At 38.2% G+C, this 21,744-nt stretch overlaps 1 protein-coding gene and 1 pseudogene across 2 annotated transcripts in view; one reads left to right on the forward strand and one right to left on the reverse strand.

Moving 5' to 3' along the window:
* The window catches only part of LOC111626632 (prisilkin-39-like), a 29,057-nt gene extending 11,990 nt beyond the window's left edge, over positions 1-17,067 (forward strand). The window contains exons 1-2 of one of the 2 annotated variants that reach the window (XM_023370077.1): positions 14,946-15,563; positions 16,001-17,067. In XM_023370077.1, the coding sequence (XP_023225845.1) occupies positions 15,471-15,563; positions 16,001-16,744 (837 nt within the window). In that variant the 5' untranslated portion in view covers positions 14,946-15,470 and the 3' untranslated portion in view covers positions 16,745-17,067. Of the gene's footprint in view, positions 1-14,945; positions 15,564-16,000 lie in introns of those variants that run through there. The other variant, XM_023370078.1, reaches the window with a different exon arrangement.
* Positions 10-21,744, reverse strand: part of LOC111626631 — a 31,004-nt pseudogene continuing 9,269 nt past the window's right edge.

Raw genomic sequence — 21,744 nt, forward strand, 5'->3', positions numbered from 1 at the left:
AGCGTACCCAGATTACACTTATTTTAATTTTTTAAAAATATATGAAATTATTCAAACTTTAAGACACCATTAAAAATAAATATTGCATTATAGTGAAAATTTTGTTTTAGTTTACTGCATAAGTTAACGACCCCACAGAAAACCCGTCGCGACCCCCTTCTGGGTCGCGACCCCCATAGGTTGGGAACCCGTGTCCTAACGTTTTCAGTACATTCTGTCCAACCCGGAAATGTCAGGTATTCGACGTCCACTCTGTCCACTTCTTCGGCAGATGCCGGAGGAAAAAGCAGTCTTTTTCTATTTGGTTTGTAAGCAATAGCAATGTGAATTTCTTCAAAGGTGTCTAGAGTGTCCAATTTTGTCAACGCAATTGCGGTGTAGCCATTTATCATAATAGTGTGTCTCAACGGTACGACATCCAGCCAGCCACATCTCCTTTTCCTTTTTGTTGTAACTCCAATTTTATGTCCTCTATTTGTAGAATTTTACCTAGATTATTTTTTAATTCCGTAGGAAACTGTCCATTACTCACTCTTGTACTGCATGCTTTCACTACTACGTATACTTCGCCAACACTTCGAACGGGAATACCTAGTCCCGTATACGCTCCTCCTATTGCACAATTGGAAGAAGTAACACGAGGATAGGTACCGAAATCGATATCAAGAAGAGCGGCGTGTGTTCCTTCCACCGGAACGTTTTTTCTTTCATCCAATGCTCGATTTAAATATACAACAGTATCGGTAACAAAAGGGCGGATTTTCTCGGCATATCCCTTATATTTTCGTATTTCTAAGTGAGGAAATTTGTTTGAGGAAAAATTCAAATATTTAATTTCCATACATAAACACGGAGAAGTGTCCCAGCAAGTCGGGCAAGCGAATCCTACGACTGACCTATTGCTTTTTTTTCTGTCGTTCCTATTCCGTCTTTTCCTTTTTCTTCTTGTAAACCGTCAACGGCTCGATGAAAGTCGAATACAACATGAGCTCTGTTAGAAACGAGAAGTCTACCTTTGTAATCACTCAAACCTTTGGCTTCGTTCTCGGCTAATTCTTCGAAAAATTGTAAATGTATAAGCATTTCGTTTCCTATCGCAGCAATACAATGCTTATTCGTAATTCCACTCGGCAAAATGTGAAAAATCATATTCTGTTCCGTCAACTACAACTGTATGGCCGGCATTGTTTCCTCCCCGACGTCTGCCTTTAATGCCAGCATATCGACGATCTCGCCTTTTCCTTCGTCACCCCATTGAGCACCCAAAACAACTGTTGCCGCTATCAAATCTTTTCAAGTTAGCGGTCTGCAATTGGTTATTTGTCGTTAATCCTCGATCCCGTGGTCGGTAGATTGATTGCGGCGGTGTAGGGGATGTAGGTGGTCTTGGAGGAGGAGTGGTGCGGACTGGATCTACAAAACAAACCAAGTATGGTGTTAAAAAGGACTATAATAAACCAAATTTTGTGTCATTAAATAAAAAAAAAACAGAAAATAATGCTTCTAGGTAAATTCAAATATTGGTGTATTTATAGAATGACTTTTATTCAATTAAATATTTAGAGAAAAATAGGAAAGAGATTGGAGGCCAACTAATTACCCCTCGTCGTACCGATATATAGATTTGACAAAAGGAGAGAAGTAATGAAATCGCACGAGTCCCTCTAAGTTTAAAGCTAATAAAACTATACAGACAAAAAGCACTTTTTATCGGTACTTTGGAAGCTAACAGAAAAACCATATGTTCGTTTTAAGTCAATTTTAGAAGAAAACTTTTTCGCACCAAGCATCGGTGGGTGGTAATACCGATAAATCTAAAATAAACCTTCCAAATCTGAAATTTTCGGTCATTTTGATAAGTTTTTTGAGAGTTTATATCGGTATTTATCAACCAGCTTTTCATTTTTTATATCGCTGCTAATTCAGCTTGACTTTGTACAAACGCAGTTGCCCGTCAATAGATTATAGTACTGTAATTCGGAGTTGGTTTGGTCGGAAAAGGATTTTTCGAAAATGTCAAATTAGATATAATCACGGAAGAGGGTGCGGATTTAGAAAAGTATTGTTTAAAACCAATTCAAACGACTCGTCACTCCGCGAAACAGTCAATTCTAACTTTCTTATTTTTTATATTTCTCTGCATATATGTCTACTCGAACTTTGTTTATCAATAGGACTTATTGGCGAAGTTTCTGATTAGCAGTGTGGTAAAAACTTCACTAGTATTAAAAGTCCTATTAAGAAACAAAGGCGAGGTAAACAATGTATACGCAGTAAAGTCAATTCTAACCTTTATTATGTAAGTTTTAGAATAAAGGTCGACACGCGCCACTGTTAATGTTGAAAATACTTCTGCATTTAACAAAAAAATAAGTCGACTGGAATTTTTCCCCTGGACTTATAATGCGAAACCGAAACTCTCGTTATTAATTGATATTTGAAAAGAATTTTCTTGCAAAATACATGTTAAGAAATATTTCAAAGTCAATTTTTCCAGAGAAACGAAAAATTTGCCAAAAGCTTGGCCGAGTAGCGCACGCTCGTTTCTTTCGTTTTTGGGGGCGACGCGTATAATAAGAGCTATAAGCGAAAATTCATCGGATTACTCTGCACGGTGGAAGCCGCCATTGCTTAACCTTGTTCACGTCGCGGACGCGAACGAAGAGTGGCGCGTGGGTGGGCGAGAGTTCGGTGGGAGCCGAAATGTAGGCTTTGCAAAATGCACGGGAGCCGCAGTTCTGTACTTTTTTATTTCTGTTTACTGCAGTTCGATTTTAGTATATAATATAATATAAAACAAATATTGAATTTTTTTAATAATCATATTTTCACAAAATTGTGGAAATAAAATTGTAAAAATAATAATAAAAAGCAGAAATTAACACTTTCAGCAAGAGCCGCATGTAACTGAAAAAGAGCCGCATTTGCCCATGTCTGTATTATAGTATGTATTTTGTAATTAGAAATGACTTATTGTTATTAACGCATTTAATATGACCGGTAACATAATAAACATAATAATAGGTAAAATTTTACCAATTCATTATTATTATTATTATGTGCACCGTCGTGGCGGCGGTCGCGACTATTCGTGCTCCCAACAGACTCCTCCCGGAGGGGAGAGGAGCCGCCGGTTGCTTAACGTCACTAGTTATTCATTCACGGTAGTTCTTGAACACACTAGTATCAATAGTATGTGATCGAGTGACGTCGAAATCGGGTCACGTGACACGAATTGTAAGCGTCCAATGTCCTACTCCGCGATGCGAACAAAGTTAAGCAATGGCGGCTTCCACCGTGCAGAGTCTAACTAATCCGATGAATTTTCGCTTATAGCTCTTATTATAAGCGACGCCTCCAAAAATTTCTGTGTTTAGGACACGTCTACTAGAAAGGTGACTTAACAGCAAAATTAGAAAAAACGCCCCGTGTAGTAAGGATGGACTTTTACGAAATAAAAAAATGGCAAAATTTATGCTACAATTATCGATTACGCTATGCTCAAATTTATTATTGGAATCTCTTTGCAAATTGATAATTATGTTACACTTTCTTGAAACCGTGTCGGTGATTATTTTTGTCGTTTTTTGAACACTGAACTATATACGACAAAAATTATGTTACAGTTAGCAAGACTGTGGGTCACGGAACGTAAAAAAAATGTTTTAACACAATCAAAGAATTCTAAATATAGTTTGTGTTTCTATGTACTTTTTTCTAATTTTAAAAAGAGTAAAATGCCAACACTGGCCCCAAGAACGACTCGGGGTGTGGGGTCACCCGCAAAAAGGATAGAAGATGGCAATTGCGGAGGTTTGGCAAAGGAACGAGGTTCCAAGTTGCCCCGAGAGAGCAGCGAATACGTGATGTATTTCGACCACGCGGGCCATTCGCCGGAAGGAGGGAAGCATACAGGAAACTATTGAAATAGACTTACCTAGTGGACAGTACGTCGAGGATCTCGAGTGCTGCTTCCTGCAGCTAGGTAATGTAATCAACTCCCTCAAAAAATATGATCAGCTAGTCTCGTACAGCGTATAGGGAAATCCTCGGGCTAGAGTCCAGTTGCAAACAAAATAGAAGATGTTGACCGCTTATTGGTTTTGGTGTCACGGGTGTAGTTACTCTGCGGATTGAAATACAACAAATTATTGCGTTTGTTTCATTTTAAATTCGAATCGTAAATAGCGTCGATTTATTTGACAAGTTTCTTATCGATTTTATTTCTAATCATCGAGAGACGATACCCGTGTCACGAGTAGAAATCGCTTAGAATATTAAATTTACCGTAGATAAAAACGATTGCTTTTCGATACCTCTGTCATTACTGCATGGCGTTCTGGAATAACGTCATTCAACAATGGACGTTAAATTGAGATGAATAAAACTTTCTAAATGTGTTAGATCGGTCACTCGCTGTGGTAAACCCTTACGTAAGATAACCTTTGTACTTATATAAATCAAACACTTTAATGTAACGAACATTAAAACGAAAACCATATAAAGTGTTTGATTATTTTAGCCTACCGCTGTCAAGTTTATCGCGACACTAGGACCGTACGAAATGGCACAATTTCATTGGTTAAGTAGACACCAAATGAAAATACATCTTAAATTTTTTTAAAGATATCACCTAATGTTGACTCTAAGAAACTGTGCCATTCACAGCCGATCTTCCAACCAATCAAATTTTGCGAAAAACGGACCAAATATTTAAACTCGGCACACGGAAAACCACTTAAAACATAATACGAGGCTATCGGGCAGCGCAAAATATGTAATTTTCCTATTCGAATGCCGCTGGTCATATAGAAAGAAGGGACTGTTGCGGAAGGGGAAGTACACTCCCCTTCCGCAACAGATGTTTTTATTTAAACAAATCGTACCATCTGTCACGCGGTATGCCAAAAACGCCCACTAGGGACGCCCTAGCTATTATTTAAATTAACAATATAAATTATACTGTAACAATATAAAAAAATATAATAATAATTCAGTATATTATTATTTTTATTTGTAATAATAATAATAACGAATTCCTATCTATCTATCTATCATATAAAACTGAAAAAATGGCCAGTCTCTGTCGGCGTATCGAGCGCCAGCAAAGCGTAGCGGCAAACCTAGGAATTACCAGAGTCCGCTCGACTCTCTTTGATGGTATTTAAAAAGAATTGGATATAGTGATGTAGGTCATACATGGTGCGTGACAATGATGATAATGAAACAAAAAAGCATAACTATGTTTTGAACTGGAGACGGGATATTACGGTATTTCTTTGCAATCATAAACGGAAAAATGTAGCATCTTATTAGTATTTTGAAAGTTATTTCGTGAGAATTGGATGTAGGGATGTTGGTTTTAGTTTGAATTCTTGAATAGCATCGCACCTTCCGGGATGCCGAATCACTACAATAGTTCCTATATTTAATTTTAGGCAATGCTCTTACGAAATTTGAATACTAAAAAAGGACTTTGCAACGGAACCCGTTTAGTTGTAACAAAGTTCTCACTGGCTCGGCTGAAGGTGAAAAGGTATTTATTCTTAGAATACATTTATGTCCCTCTGAGACGAGACTACCTTTTACCCGGTAAATTACATAGAAGATAATTTCCGGTAAAACCGGCATTTGCAATGACTATGTTCAAAGTTTGTCCTTGATTTATTTACCCGAGCCCGTGTTTGGTCAACTATACGTTGCCTTCTTTAGAGTAAGGAAAAGAACAGATACAAAAGTTCAAATCCTTAATGGGAGATGGTAAAGGTGTTTTAACTCCCCTTGTAGAGTATTTACCCGAAACGTCGTGTTTCGGAAATACTTTAATCGTGATTTTAAAAACAAACTTTGTGTCCTTGAAAAACTACCAATGCCTTGCAAAGTACCGCAGGCAGTAGGGCAACACGCAGACAGATCTCCACGCGAATAACCCTGGGCAGTTCACTCGAAACAGTGTTCTGCCGAACATCTCTGCCCTTTAGGTAAACCATTTGTAATTAATTATTTATCATTACTTTACATGCTAACTATTTAGTATGCCCCGATGCCTTTCAACTGGTCGCATATAAACACTTTGCGAGAACAATTGCTTTTATTTTGGCAACAGTTTCCAGCTTCCCACGTAGTTCATACAATCTATGTTCACGTAAAAACTGCGTTTATAGCAAAATTGTTACGCAACAATTTTTTTCAAATTACAACCAATGAATCGCGATTGTCGTCCACTCGCCTGTCTCACTTTCCTTAATCTCGAGAACGGTGTTAGGTAGATGATAGTCGAGCCCGCATCTGTGGAAAGATTAGAGGGGGAGGGCCCGGGTTACCTATATACGAACTTCCGATGCAAATCAGAAGTCGCGTTACTTCAATTCAAAAATTTCTCACCCGAAGAGAGTTATATAGCAATAGAGTCGTGCCGGTTATATAACGGGAAAACAATGAAATACGGGGGTAAGACACCTCTAAAAGAAGCGAGAACATTGTGACGAAAAATTGTAGCCCGGCATTTGGCGGTGTCGCAATAAATAATTGCCGGTTAGAATTAGTTTAGTTTATTTGGTTACGGCAACGCAACACGCGAGCGATGTGCCGAGGGGATGCATCCTATTTAGGTGTTACTAACGTGAAGAAGACTCCACGTGGCCATGCCCGACTAGACTAACTACCAGTGTTCGTTGGTTTTATCCACTCGGCTACCGGAGGGCGATTATTAGAATTAAAGAAGTACCGTTCGGAGATTAATTTTCCACATGTAAGCACTCGGGTTAATTTAATACAGTACTTATATATTTTTCACGTAGGCAAGTGCAAGACCTGTCGCAGTAATTAAGTGAATATAATATAAATTTTCTAAGAATTATATTTAGTTCATTACTTTGTTAACGTTTCGGCTAATAGATGGCGCAACGTGTAACTGAGAAAATGGAAATTAATTATAGAACTAATTTCATTAATCCTTAAAAGTCAATCAGTTTTATGTTCTAATCCAAATAAGCTGTACAGTATTTATAAAATTACAAAATGAATGAGTTGGTATAAGAACTTCATTGATGCATAATTTAATAACACTAGAATGTCTTTGTGATAAACAACTATTATACTTAGCGGAAAGCTAGTGGATTTACACACTTGTTTCGCTCATATTCCATGTTATCACCGAATTATATCCAAAGTCCTGCAATTATTTTCCCTGTCCGATCCGATATAAATCACACACAATTATCGTCGCTATGCACAGTTTAAATTTGCTCTTATTACAAAACGTATTTGTGTGTTCGATTCTATAACAGATTGTCCCCCAGTGGCCGAGCGGTCTTCGTACCCTGAACACCGGGAGTTCGGTCGTGGGTTCGCTCCTCGCTCGGACGGTCTTGCCACGTGGCGTTTTCTGGGTTTTCTCCACGTCTGTAACGCCTAAATAGGGGCCGGTTTCCCTTAAAAGACCTCCCGGAAGGCTTTCCCCCTTAGGCAGATCGCCCGCGTGTTGCGTTGCCGTAACGTAACAAACAACTATAGCAGATTATATCCCCGTATTAAATTAACACCGAGAGTACAGCCGACTATCCTGTATGTAGGTGGAATGGCTTTCGCCGTCAAACCCGAGACAATTCGATAGCATCGCAGATGAATGCGCTATCATTTGTTGAAAATATTTAATTTGTCTACATTACAGCATTTTCCACAGATACCATTTAAAGGTGTTGGAAAAAATAATAAATTTATTACTGTAATTATCATTCGAATATTTATAATTATTTATTAAAAGGCCAACCTGGCCACAGTGTCTTTTTGAAAAATAATTGATTAGTGAATGTTTCTTATATTTACCACAGGAAGCGCATATTATTATTTCTTTAAACATTGCTTTTTCAGATTTAAATGTCCTAAAAAGCTTCTAAAATGTACGCGGAGCACGTTTCTTTCTTATTGCATATTAATACATTAAGAAAGTTGCGTACGTTATCAAACAATAACACGTCCCTCGCCGCCGCATTGTGGGTCTGGCTTAAACAGGCCGTCTTAATGCCCACAGGGCGGACAGAGTAAAAAACAGCCATTGATGGTTTAAGAGTTAATATAAGTTACTCTCTCGGAGCTGTCGGCGGGAAAACGGAACAATCTTGCACCTTTGATTGACGAATTTTTACGATTCGGTGCCGAATACCAATCCATTTTTAAGAAAGTAGTTAACAAGAAATTCGAGTAATTGAGATGGGAAAAAACATAACCAAATTCGCTCTAGAAACGCCGTATACACTCGACCTCAAAGGACCCAATATGGCGACTGCCGCCACGCATCACGGTATGGTGTCCAGCCCTTAAATATAACAGCCGGGAAAGTAAAAATAACGACGTCCAATGTTACGAAGTCGCGCAATCTGAACAACAATACGATTTTGAATATTAATATAACAGTATTACTAATGTTGTTATCGTATTATTGACAATTGTAATATTAATAATCTATATCTATATATAAAAATGGACATGTATGTCCCTATATTTCACTTTTTCGTCAAAACTACACATCGCACGTGAATGGTGTTTGTATGTGGTGGTAGCCCCAAGTCTCCATTCGTGCGTAGGGGTGGTTGTGTCTCGATAGCTATAAGGGTGCGGGAGATATGAGGCTGCAAGTGGTTGAAAGTGGCTTTCTATTTCGAATGTTTTGTTCGATTTTTTCGAATTTGTTCGAATTAAATTCGAACATAAAATTCGAATTGGTTCGATTATAGAACGATTGAAAACGTTCCAGATACGTTGAAATTTGTTCGTTTGACTAAACGTAAAAATTCTCTAATTAGTCTGGAAACGGGGGACCTAATTCTTGCATTCTGTGAAAACGGGAAAGATTAGCTATAATGTAATTATCTTAATCTTCACTATCGTTACTTTTTGCCCAGCGAAGCGGGTCCTTGCAGCTAGATTCTAGATTACTTAGAAAAACAGTCTTGTATATATATAAAAAAAAACTATACTATTACATACAAATAAAAACCCAGCGAAGCGGGATCTTGCAGCTAGTAACGTAATAAAAATAATGGTAAATAAAAATACAATGCGTTAAGTAGTAGTCCCCATCTGTAGAGAAAGACGAGAAGCAAACTCACAAACGCACCTTCTGGTTATTATTGACGACAAATTATTAAAATGACTATCTTAATATTAGCGAGGTTGAGGTCGAAGTTTTAAACGCCAAAACGTGTACGTCAGATTCGCTTTCCCGTAAGGCTACAAGTTTGACAATGGTGTTTGGATAGTCAGCGGAATCGGGTGCTGTAATTCCAATTGTCACGTATGCTGCCCAAATTTGGGGGAAGAGGGTGGAGTTGACACGTATGAAACAGAAAATAATAGCATTTTTCTTTGTAGGCTATTTAAGAATTACTGGAGCATACTGTACTACATCACACGATGCACTCTGTACCGGCCAGCCTAATGCCTCTGGATTTGGAAATACGACAGCGTAGTGACACCAGAAATATATTAAAAGAAAACAAAACTCAATGATTTATTGAAAAAAGAGGACGAGCTAAAAGCAGATACGAAACAACACCAAAAATTATTAAGATACGAATGGGAGAAAATACATATAAAGAAATACAACTATCGGGATAAATACAATCTATACAGACGGATCGAGATCCTCAGGAGGAGTGGGAGCGTCGTATGTTTATTACTATAGAAATAGGGAGCGGTATCATAGTTAAAAAGATGCACAAATTACCAAGCAGAATTGGTAGCAATAGATCAACGCAATTAACTGGATAAGCCAAAGGAAGATTAAAAGCTCTTAATTAACGAGGGTAACAATAAAAGTGAACTAATAGATAATATAAGACGAAATATTGTGAAAAGTGATAATATAATTTCTTCAGCTGGGTCAAAGCCCATTTTGGAGATCGAGGAAACGAAAGAGTGGACAGTCTGGCTAAAGAAGCTAGTTATCTAAAATCAAAGGAATCTTACAGAAAAATATCTACAAAATACATAAAAACTAAAATCAAAAATAGATACATATTACAGTAGCAACGACGATGGGAAATAACTACAAAAGGAAGGGAACTCTTCGAATACATACCAGATATTAACCAGAGGTTAAATAACAAGCATCTACAAATCAGACACAAATTTACATGATTCGTGACGGGACAAGGAGATTTTGCGAAATATCACTATAGATTTAAACGTAAAGATGAAGAAAACTGTGAGATTTGTGGGACCCCCACACATCTTATTTGACTATAAGCGATATGAATAAATAAGAAACGAACTAAAATTAGTTTGTAATAAAGAAGGTTACAATTGGCCTATTAGGAAAAGTAGCTTTATAAATAATGTTAACATATACAGTATTATTATTTCAATGAATTTATGAAAACAGAACATAAAAATTTCTCTCATAGATCATTGTCAAACTAATGATAACAAATACTTTACTCAACAAAACAATATAATTAATACCCGACAATTCTATTTTTATTTACATTAATGTGTTGCTACTACGACCGCGACTACGCAATCGTAACTACCTGCAAAGCATATGCGAAGCAGATTAATTAAAAGAGGAGTACCTCGAGCCAGTAGCATTTAATGCTACAGGTCGGAGGGAGAGCTCCACTAAATGTAAAAAAGTATGTAGTCAGTGGAATCACGCTCGACATTCCAAACACCATTGTCAAACTCCTAGGCTTACGGGAAAGCGGCGCCGAACGTCCGACGTACACCTTTTCGCGTTTAAAACTTCGGCCTCGACCTCGCTGTTGTATCATTGAAAATGACACTCATCCTTCTGTGTAATTTTGTAATAAACTTCGGTATCTGTATGCAATGTTGTAACGTCGATCACGTCGAAAGAATAATGCAGATGTTGATTCGGTGTTTTTGAATTTGACCAGGCTACTACGGAAAAAATATCGCCGACCGGGAAGAAAAACGTGTCGGAAATACACTTATTCGTGTTTTTTGAATAGAACGTCACGGGTCTTCAATCCCGATTGGGAACCAGAAAAAGCCGTCGGTTCCCCTTTACCTTCCCGGCAATTATTACTCGTCGTCTTTGTTTTCGGACGAAGAAATTAGTTTTTCAACTAAAGCGTTGGAAGATATTTTCCCACAATACTTTCCCGGACGTTATGTACAGTACAGTATACGTAATATTATGGAATGGTGTCAAATTTGACCCTAGCGGACTCGCAAATCGCTACTTTTGAGACCTCCCGAACCTAAAAACGGCAAAAAAATCCACGGGAGTGCGTGTTTCGCTTAATATCTCGGGATGGGGCGAAGATAAAGAAACGAAATTTGGCACGGTAGCTTGTATATAAGGAGCATTGATGCTATTAAATTTTGGTGGTGAAAGGTCGGGATGGAGAGAGAGGATGGTCACGTGTCATACTTCGCCAGGGTTCGGACTTACTGAAAGTTTACTTGTCGCTAGCATTTAGTGTCTCATAAAACTAGTCTCTACCGTCAAAATTAAGTCTTTTGCTATTTTATAATAATTAAAAAATATAAATTTTGATTAATAATACAAATGTTATTTTTAAAATAAAATCTCATAAAAGCCGTAAAAGTTACGCAACTCGTTGCTAGTTTTTCTTCTACACCAATGGACACTCCTGTGTGGCACGATTTTGTTCTCTGTCTTTCGAGCTTAATAAGTGCTACGCGTTTTGTGGAAATTTTCCACAGGTTTGTAAGGAGAACTGATGCTATAAAATTTTGGTGGTTAAAGGTCGACGGGGTGGTGCGTCGTATCTTCAGTAGGATCGGACTTTGTGTCAATAACGAGTAAAATTTCCACTATTTTTTTTTTTAATAAAAACGCGTTCCTACCCTCAAAAATAAGCTTTTTACCATTTTATTATAATTAAAAATATAAAAATTTCGTAACAAAATATCGTAACGGATGGCGCCACCAAAATTTTAAATGTTGCCGGAAAAGTTAAGCACCGGTTGCTGGATATTTATTTATTGTCGGTAGTTCCAAATGGGAGGAGTCCGATTTACAATAAAAATAAAAGTGCGAGTTAATCCTTCCATTACTATCGTGCCTGGAAGTTATACCAGTTAAATTGGAGTTAACTTTTATAGGTTCGAACTCGTAGAAATATAGAGTAAATTACTACCAAACAACCTGGCTTTGAAGATATTGGAGACAAATTAATAGGCTCGAGGAAGATCTGCATTCCTATTACATAAATAGTCAATGTCGCCGTCCCCGCTCTGCTCTGTTTCCATTTTTTTTTCGTAAATAACTTATCGCTGTTTCCGACATTTTATAAATAATTTCCCTTTCTAAACTCGCGGACGGCATTCCGTAAACGACACCGGGCGATCTGGTGAAAATTTCCAAAAATTAATTTTGCCCATAAAATTACATCGCCGGGACGTCCGAAACCGCATTCGATTTGAAAATACGGAGGAGAAAAACGTGATGGATTCGTCAGGGGTTCGAACCAACCTTCCTAATGAATACGTAGAGTCGATGCACTATTATTATAAAGACCGAAAATATAGGAAAAAGTGACCTTTGTTCCGAGGAAAAGACCTAAACGTCGAACGACTGGTCCGAATCGTCGTCTCGGTGGAAAAAAGGAGACGGCATTGTGGCGGAGTAAGCGCCGAGGGGGAGGGTGGGAATGTTTCTTTTGGAAGACGCGAGCCATTGGATGGCCAACCGTTTCGACCTTTACAGAAATTTATACGATAATAATAAAGTCAAGAATATCCTCGGGGGCAGAGACATCAATTAGAGATGGATGGGTAGAGAAGATAAACTCCCGCCACATCCTGCCATTCTCTCGGCCATGAAACCTCACATTTTCATTAATTTCTGCAAATAAATCTTTTTTTTTTTTCTTTTTAATTTTCCAAAACGGAAAAATTCCTCGGTCCCGGACGACAAAAGTAAGACGTAAGGCGTCACGCGATTGTTTGTCAAGTTCAAGTTCGTTTCGGTGGCATCGAATCCGTTCTACTTCTTTTCGTCACGTTTCGTTACTTCTCTTAAGAAGTGAGACTTTGTGACTCGAGGGAAACGGATGAGGCGTTTCTAAGAGAGAAGTTACCGAGTGTTACGTCTTATTTTTGTCGTACTTTATTCCGCAATTCGATTTTGATAACGTAATTACCGAGACGATTGTTACGTATCTTAATTTAATTTGCATATACGGAGACGACGACCGTTTGACGCGTTTACAAATGGAGATTAACGACGACGAGTTTAAGTATTTATGCGAAAAAATAAACCATTGAGCGATATTCCCGAATAAATGAAAAAATCTTTAAAAATGAAAGTCAAATATAATAAAAAAATTGTCTCTATCGTTAATTTCTCTCTTTAAATTAACTGGTATATTGCTGGTTATTACGCGAAACCAATAAAATTATCCAAATTTAACTGGTTTTTACGAATTTCCAAAGTGTAAAAAGAGCGAAATTCCCGAAAATACGAAATACGTAAACTTCCAACTCGCGCAATATAGGAATTAGATGAAAAGAAGAAAGAACCCGTACACTTGATTTCGGATGTAGACATCAACGTATAACCGTATTCTTCCAAAGAGGGGTTTTGTAGCGCGTGGGGAGGAGAGAAGAAATAATTGCCTTCTGGGAAGACGACGCGGAGTTAAGAACAAAGAAGAAATTCCGGAAAGTGATTGTCGGTTGTCGACGGGGGAAGACAACGTGGCATTAATCGAAATATCAATAAAAAGTGACCCCCGGCCGCATTCCCGCCTCGTATTGTGGGTCAACGTACGTGACGCGCTAACCTGTTTTTCGAGTGTCACCGCGGCTAAAATACAATTAATGCAAATTGTTTCGTACGAGTGCGTTAATTGGACGGAGGTCCGCATCCCGCCTTTTCCAATTTTCCGTTTCGGACGAGGTCATGGGATCAGCGGGAAAACTTCACGCTCGGATCGATAGAAATGAAGATGACGGCAATTTCCAATAAAATGGTCTGTAATAACTTTAAACGTATAAAAACTGGAAATCTCGAGGCCAAACACCCCCTCGGTTTCTCCGCTGTTATCAATTAACTGACAAATTGCGCGCGGGATCCTTCTTACCTATCACAATTAAATACTACTAATTGTTTAATTCGTCTTCCCCGTAACGTGTATAAAGTTTTTTCACCCGTTACGTACCAAGGTATAACTTTTACTTAAATTAATATGCCCCGATGTCCTTGGTTTATTATAATATAAATTTTTTCGTCTACTAGTACGTATTTTCTATTATCGGGACTTTTTAGACTCGCTTTACAGATACTGCGACAAAGTTTCACAGATCAGAAATTTGTTTTATTTAATATTATTATAACTTTTACTCTTCTACTCGTAAATTACACGTACAAACATTTGCACTAAAACACATCTATACTAAGGGGCATACGCTATGTACAGTACTGTACATAAATATTTTTATACGAGTAAGTTTAACTATTATATACGGTATATATCAATAAGTTATAAGAAGGTATACGTAGGCCTAGATAGGTGACATTGTATATTCTTGTATATTTACGTTAATCGAATCGACTACATAATCCGCACTCCTACCAGAATAGTAAAACGTACTATTCGTTGCTTATTTGTACACGTTCTTTCAAGTACGTTACATACGACAACGAATAGTGAAATATACCTTATCGTACATGGTGTATTATACACGAAAACAATACGCGACGTATATTTTTACTTACGAATTAATTTCAATTTGGCAGAAAAACAACGAATAAATCTTCCGAACTAAAAACTTTAAGGAGTTTCCGATCGGAAAGCTCACCGAGATTCTCTTATTAAACCAAATTACATAAAGCTGTTCAGAAGATTTATTACAATACAGTACTGGACAGAAAGCAAATAATTATAACAATTTTAAGACTTTCGTTTAAAAACCAATGCGTAATTAATTACAGAAAACTACTTGAGAATGGCGAGATGAGGTCGGACGATAGTAAACAATTAATATTTCTATAGGAGCGGAGGTCAGTGACAGGAGGAGAACAGAAAAATGACGCGAAGAAAGTCGAATAACAATGGCCGCTTAATTATCTTCTCGTTACCGCCAGAAAAAGATCGCCGTTCAAACAAACAAAACCGGTAGGGAAATGCCGACTCGGAATATAAACCCGGGCGATAAATAATTAAAATTGCGTAAAATTCGAAAGGCCGCGACAGAAAATAGACAAATCCGCGATTAAAAGGATGACCGTCTAATTATTTAACGACGCCACGTAAACGAATAAATAAACCGCATCCTCTTTTTTTTACACGCAATAATGGCTGAGATAATTGCGTGTATCCAATAATGGAATTTTGGGAGGACACTTTCTCGCTTGGACTAAAAATCCGTCTGGTTGTAGAGTCGATCCATTGGTGGAACACCTAGTATTATCCGGGTGACGAGTGACGGGAAGCGTGGTATTTTGAATAGAGTCGCGCGTCACGTGACCGACGATGGCTATAAAATTGTGCCCACCGCCGGGATCGCTCTACCATCATTTATCGACAGCCATGAAATTTTCCACCGCCGCCACTCCGCCGCTCAAGGTAAGCGCTCTTCGCCTTTACGTAGTTTAAGTTCGATTATTGATATACATTTGAAAAGCCGACACCAGCTTTTCCTTACTTTTCTAAACTCTTTTGTCCCCCAGCGGGTTTCGCGTGCGGGAGTAACTAATTGAATTAATTATATAAAAAGTGGGGGGATATATTGAATTAAGTGACGTCGTGATGGTTTGTATAGAGAAATGTCGAGCTATTCGGTCAGGTGAGATTTGTGTTAAGGTCAACGATCTTCAATAAGCGGGAGTTGAATGAACCGAAATTGTTCGCGATAAATTTTCCACGCCTTTTTGCTTCTGTACACAATTCTATTTTAATTCATTTTTAGGAGTTCGTGTTCCTCTCGCGTGACCGGGGCCTGGGTCTAGTTCATTGTCGACCATTGATTTTCCTAACGGAATTCGTTTCATTTCTCTTTCCAGATGTTTTCCGCCCTCGTCTTTCTGCTTTTACTCTCGTCCACTCGAAGCGAAGACGATCATCGGAACGAGGGATCCGACTCTAAAAATAACAACCAGGACGGCAACAAACAAGATACGAAACACGGAAACAACGCTCACGCCGGCGACGGAGGCGGTTACGGCTACAGACCACCCTCTTACGGAGATTCCCATTACGGTTACGGCGGTTACGGATACTACCCTCCCGGTTCCGGCTACGGAGGAAGACCTTACGGACAGGGCGGCTACGGCCACTACGGAGGTTACGGAGACAGATACGGTTACGGCGACAGGTACGGATACGGAGACAGGTACGGTTACGATCCGTATCCCGGAGGCTACTCCTCCAGTCCGGGAGGAGGTTACGGAAACGGCTACAGCTACAGAGAGTGGCCCAACAGAGGTTGGCAAGATCGTCACGGAAACGAATACTACAACCGCGGCGGTTACGGAGTCAAAAACTTCGACAGAGGAGGTTACGATCGGTACGGAAGCGGCTACGATCGCTACGGAGCGGGTTACGACCGTTACGCCGGCGGCTTCGATCGCTACGGAAGCGGTTACGATCGTTACGGAAGCAATTACGATCGCTACGGAAGTAGGAGACACGGACAGTCTTACGGACAGAGATACGGGTCCAAATCGGGTTTCGACAGATACGACCCCCCTCCCAGAGTGGGAGTGAGTAAAGACTGGACCGAGTATTATCCCAGAAGATGGTGGTAAATTGGAAAACGGCAGCCGACGCAGGATTAATTGTTTGTATACACTTAATCGTTACGACCGTGTTTAACTGTTTAAATAGGCTTATTTATTATATTTAATACTCTTGAGAGACGATTCTCGTCACGTCTTTGGCCCTTTCGACTTTCTCCCAGGAAGGAAATGTACAGAAGTCCTTGTTCAATAAATTGTATCATTCTAAAAGCTTTACCAAAGTTCCCGCGCACATTTCTTACATTTTGCGGCAACGTAAACAAAACTTAGTCTATTCCGGCCTTTTTTTCATTTTATCCGCTCAATTCTAACGTTTCTCACCGAAAAATTCATAAATAATTAATAAAAACAACTTTTTAAAAAAATTGATCATTATTAATGCGCAAAACCATTATTGCCGATTAGAACAAAATCCAAAATAAATGTAAAATAGAAGAAACCCGCCAAATATTTTTTGCATCTATCTTCGGAGTATTTCTTCTATTTTACAGTGTTTTTCAATTGCTGTCGAGAATCCGAAAGGAGAGAGAAATGAATAAAATGTCAGACGAAGAAGGTTCCATCAAAGTAACATAATTACTATAAAATCTGACAGAAGACAATCGGACGAGAGGTCATTCGACCTTCGAACGTTTACCTGCAAACATCTAATTGACTAGTTCTAAAATACGTTTTTTTTTATATTTTACGACATTTGAACGATTCTAGTTTAAAATATTTCGTAATCGCGAAATATTTTTACATCTAAAGACAATAAATTGTACGAAATTATTACATTGTGAAATTATAAATTTATATTAAAGTGAAGAGATTCCTCGGTCGACTCGACGATTTATTCTCGATTACACGAGTCGATCCGCAGATTTTATTAAAATCGAAATATTTATTCCATATTCGCTGATATTTTTGAAATCTCGGAGACGACCGGAACCCGCGAATACGAAAATATTCCTCCTTCGAATGGTAAATCCTCGACAAAAAATGCCCAGTCGAATCGAAAAGTGGAATTTCCAACACAATTATATGATTGTAAAATAAAAACATTCCGGAGGTTGCCGCGCCGCTATTTATAAGTTAATTAAAGGAAATCTGTTCCGGCATTACGGACGTTATAAGCTTATTATAGGCGAAAAACAATTCTATAATCTTTTAATTCCTATCGATTAGGACTTATTTGGTAACGCAAACGACTCGTTTATTTTAGTTTTAGAAATTCAGTAATTCCATATTTAACGGCCGAAATCGTTATTAAATAAACGTCCGAAATGTAAATCTTAGTGGATGAACCGCGTATTTCAAAAATAGAGAACATGTTCGAGATCCTTCGTAATGCGCTTACCACTACAACGGAGGATAAACGGATCCCCCCGGTCCGATTGTTAAGAAAGGAAGCGTAGGTTCGAACCTCAAATAAAAATTCACGTTGCGGTCCACGCTGGACACTAACGACGCTAATTCTCACCCGTCTTAAATGATCGAGCAAACCGTAATTTCGCTACCAAAATGTCGGATAAGATTTCTGGTCCCAAATAAACTTACCAGTTTATTTAATTCTCGAATTTATTAAATTTTACGATTAACAGTAGACTCTTCCCTATCCGGACCGATCAAAGGCAACCAAACATTTTCGAAAACACCGAATATCGTCCATACTACAATGTGCGCGTCTTTAAATATATATTGCTTCGAAGTATTAATAATAATAATGCAATGTAGCGGCTCTCGGCCAATCGAGAACAAAAACAACTTTAACACAACACACTGAAAATTAATTGTAAATTTAAATGTCAAAATCAAAATCAACATTTTCACATATACAATATGCATAGAAGTTATGCAAAAAAATTAATCTACCCGGACCACTTCGGACGAGTGGTCGTTGACGAATTTTGGAAAGTTTTAGAGCGTGTCGTCTTAAGTATTTTGTCCTAACCACGTTTTGTTTTTGCTTCTAGGAGAAAATTATCTCTAAATTTAGCCGCATTTATTCGAGATATCCCGTCGATTCTGTATATTACGGGTCCATTTATCTATTGCGTGGGCCAGGAACGAGAAACGACGCTTCGCCGTAAATTACGATCGGATTCGAACCCGGATTCCTCCACAAGGGCGACATTTAAACGCGCGAACATCTGACCGATACTCCAGAGTCAAATGGTCGACACGCGCCTTACGTTTTCGTTTTCCTCGAAAACGAAACATTCCGGTGAAATAGCGTACGTTACGTAGCTAAAAATATGCGCCTAAATGATCGAATTCCGCTTAAAAATCGAACCACTCTACTTTTCTGGCATTTTTATGCCGAATGAGTTTTTTCGTGCCACGAGGAAGGCTGGAGAAAGAGACAAAAGAAAAATTCCAAGATGAAGTTTAAAGACGAATTTAAAAATTCATTATTTGCGGAAGGCAAAACAGAATTCAAAGTAGCCATTAACCAGACTCAATTATAATTCTTATTTATTTATGTTTATTAATATTTCCATATTTTTCGGATGGCTTTTTATAATTATTTTCTGGTTTTGTTTTTCGTCTAATTTCGCAAAACACTTTTCTAGTTTCCTCCGCAGGAGGCAGTTTCGTAAATGCATCTAAGAATGAAAATTTAAACTTGTATTCTACGTTTCGGATTAAAAATAATTACGTTTCTTTGGAACACGAGCGTAAGAAAGGAACCGTTCATTAATTACGTAAACGATAGCTCGTGAACCCATTGATATTGAAGAAAATTATTTAAAAAGTTCTGAAAATGTTTTACGATAGTTTATTCGTACGATCCGTAAACTTGTGAGAAATTTTTATGACATTAATAGCGCTAAAAAAGTCCACGCGGACCACGCTTCCACCCCACCTTCCTACAATGACGTACTTTTTGCCACCCCTCTCCCACCCTTAAACCGTACACGCAATTAATAGCCTGTCCCGAGTGGAAGGACAGAATACTTTCCATACAAATACAAATTTCTCGAGAGTATCTCGTGAAAAATCGTTTCTGAAAATCTTTGGAAATTTCTAAATGACCAAAGGCGAGCAAAATGTTTACTCGTGACTTTTTGACCACGAAAGGTCACTCGCATTATTAAAACTCGTCCTCCGCATCGGAGGATGCAAAATTCGAGTACCGTCGACCGGAAATACCTAAATTGCGTTTACTCACGTCAAGGTAACGTTCGAGAAACGAACAGACCGTTATTTAATTACGCTGAAATTTTTTTAAAGGTTAATTTTAAACTTAATAAGACAAACGACATCGATAAAGACAAATGTAAACGTCCGGGTTCAAAAGTTTGCGCGCCAATCCTCCAGTTAAAACAACGCGCTTTTCTTTTACAAAATACCATAAAGTATTTTAGCATTTGAATTAGATAGTAATTTAGACTTCGCAAAAGTTAACCGACTTTTGGATCACCCTTTATTTAATTAAGACAATTAATAATAGTCATAAAGCAATTTCCCAATGAATTCGTTATTGAATTATGGCATTTTCGAAATTACCCTCGGTTACGCATACGTAATTTAAACGCGACCCGACTCTGGGGTAAGGGCATCAATCACGCGACCGGACTCGTCCCTATTGGTTGGCCTTAGCGATATAAAAAAACAACCGATATCGCTCACCCCAAAAGTAAGGAACAATACTCGTTCGGTATCATTTCCAGTGGCTGCATTTCCAATATAAAAATGGTAAGTTACATTTTTATTAATACTGTATTTCATTTCCTAAATCTTTATTGGCTTCGTTTTTAACCAGAAAGTACACTATTACTTAAATTTGATATTATTTCGCGTTTCCTCCAATACGTAAAAGTCGACATAAAAATGTGGACTAAACTGGCAAAACGAATGTACTTATAATGTTAAACAAATTCTAGATAAACCGCGTGTTTCCAGCATGACGCTTTCTATTTATTGATTTCGCCGACCTTTCTAAACAAACAGTCGAAAATGTTTTTTTTTTCGTTCTAGATTTATCCGGTGATATTTTTGCTACTTATTCTTCGTCGCAGCGCGGCGGAGAGCGAAGACAAACGAACTTCGAGCGGCAGTTTCGCCCCGACTTCCAGCCCTCTTCACATTCTTTCCGGACAAGACAGATGGGAAAGTAGTGCCAGTTGGCCGACGGAATGGCGGGAAGAATGGCCCACCAGATATTCGCTCTCTCAAATAGGCGCACCCAACGACGCGGGACGGCCTCGGCCGCAACAAAAGGTTTTCAACAGCGCGCCATTTCCTAGTTACGGCAGCAAGAATTACGCTTCGGGTCTCTACGATCGCAATTACGGTCACGGTTACGGCTACTTTCGAGACATTTTTCCTTCTTACGGCTATAACGGCAATTACGGATTTTACGGGCAAAGAGTAAGCTCGTCCGGCAATAATCGAAGACCGGGCTACATGTACGAATACCCTCAACAATTCGATAACTACGGCCCGAGTAAACAATGGGATCATCGTTACTATAAGTAATTATGTCCGTTAAAACTTTATATACAGTATAAATGGTATTTGATTCGAATATACATAATCCTTCGGTGTCTTCGTTTATTTTAAGTAATTACGATAATAAATTTAACAATTATTATTGTGTTAGAATCGCATTGAAATGATTGTATTCGATAATAAATATTGTTTCACTTTTAATTCGTTCTGGTTCTTTCTTAACACTTCAAACCGCTTCAAATTTTAACGTTACTAAAAAGAACCGTAAATTTTAATAATACGATATAACGATACAGAATTTCGAGTGTTCTGTCAAAATGATGTACCTTTTTTACGTCAATTTGACGTCATTTCTACTTTCTCGCAACGACAATGTGTCGAACTGATATCGAATCGCATAAAAAAGTACACTGTTCTGACGAAAAGCTTTTGCGAAACTGTAATTCAACAGAGGACAGATATAAATCTGCCTTCTATTGAATTAGTTTCGCAAAAGCACACGTCGTAACGTAAACTATAACGTTTATAATTTCATTATCTTTTACCTCTACACTGCGTATACTGAAAATGTT

Source organism: Centruroides sculpturatus, unplaced genomic scaffold, assembly GCF_000671375.1.
Source record: "Centruroides sculpturatus isolate CEXI.00-Female unplaced genomic scaffold, Cexi_2.0 scaffold399, whole genome shotgun sequence".
NCBI classification, from domain to species: domain Eukaryota; kingdom Metazoa; phylum Arthropoda; class Arachnida; order Scorpiones; family Buthidae; genus Centruroides; species Centruroides sculpturatus.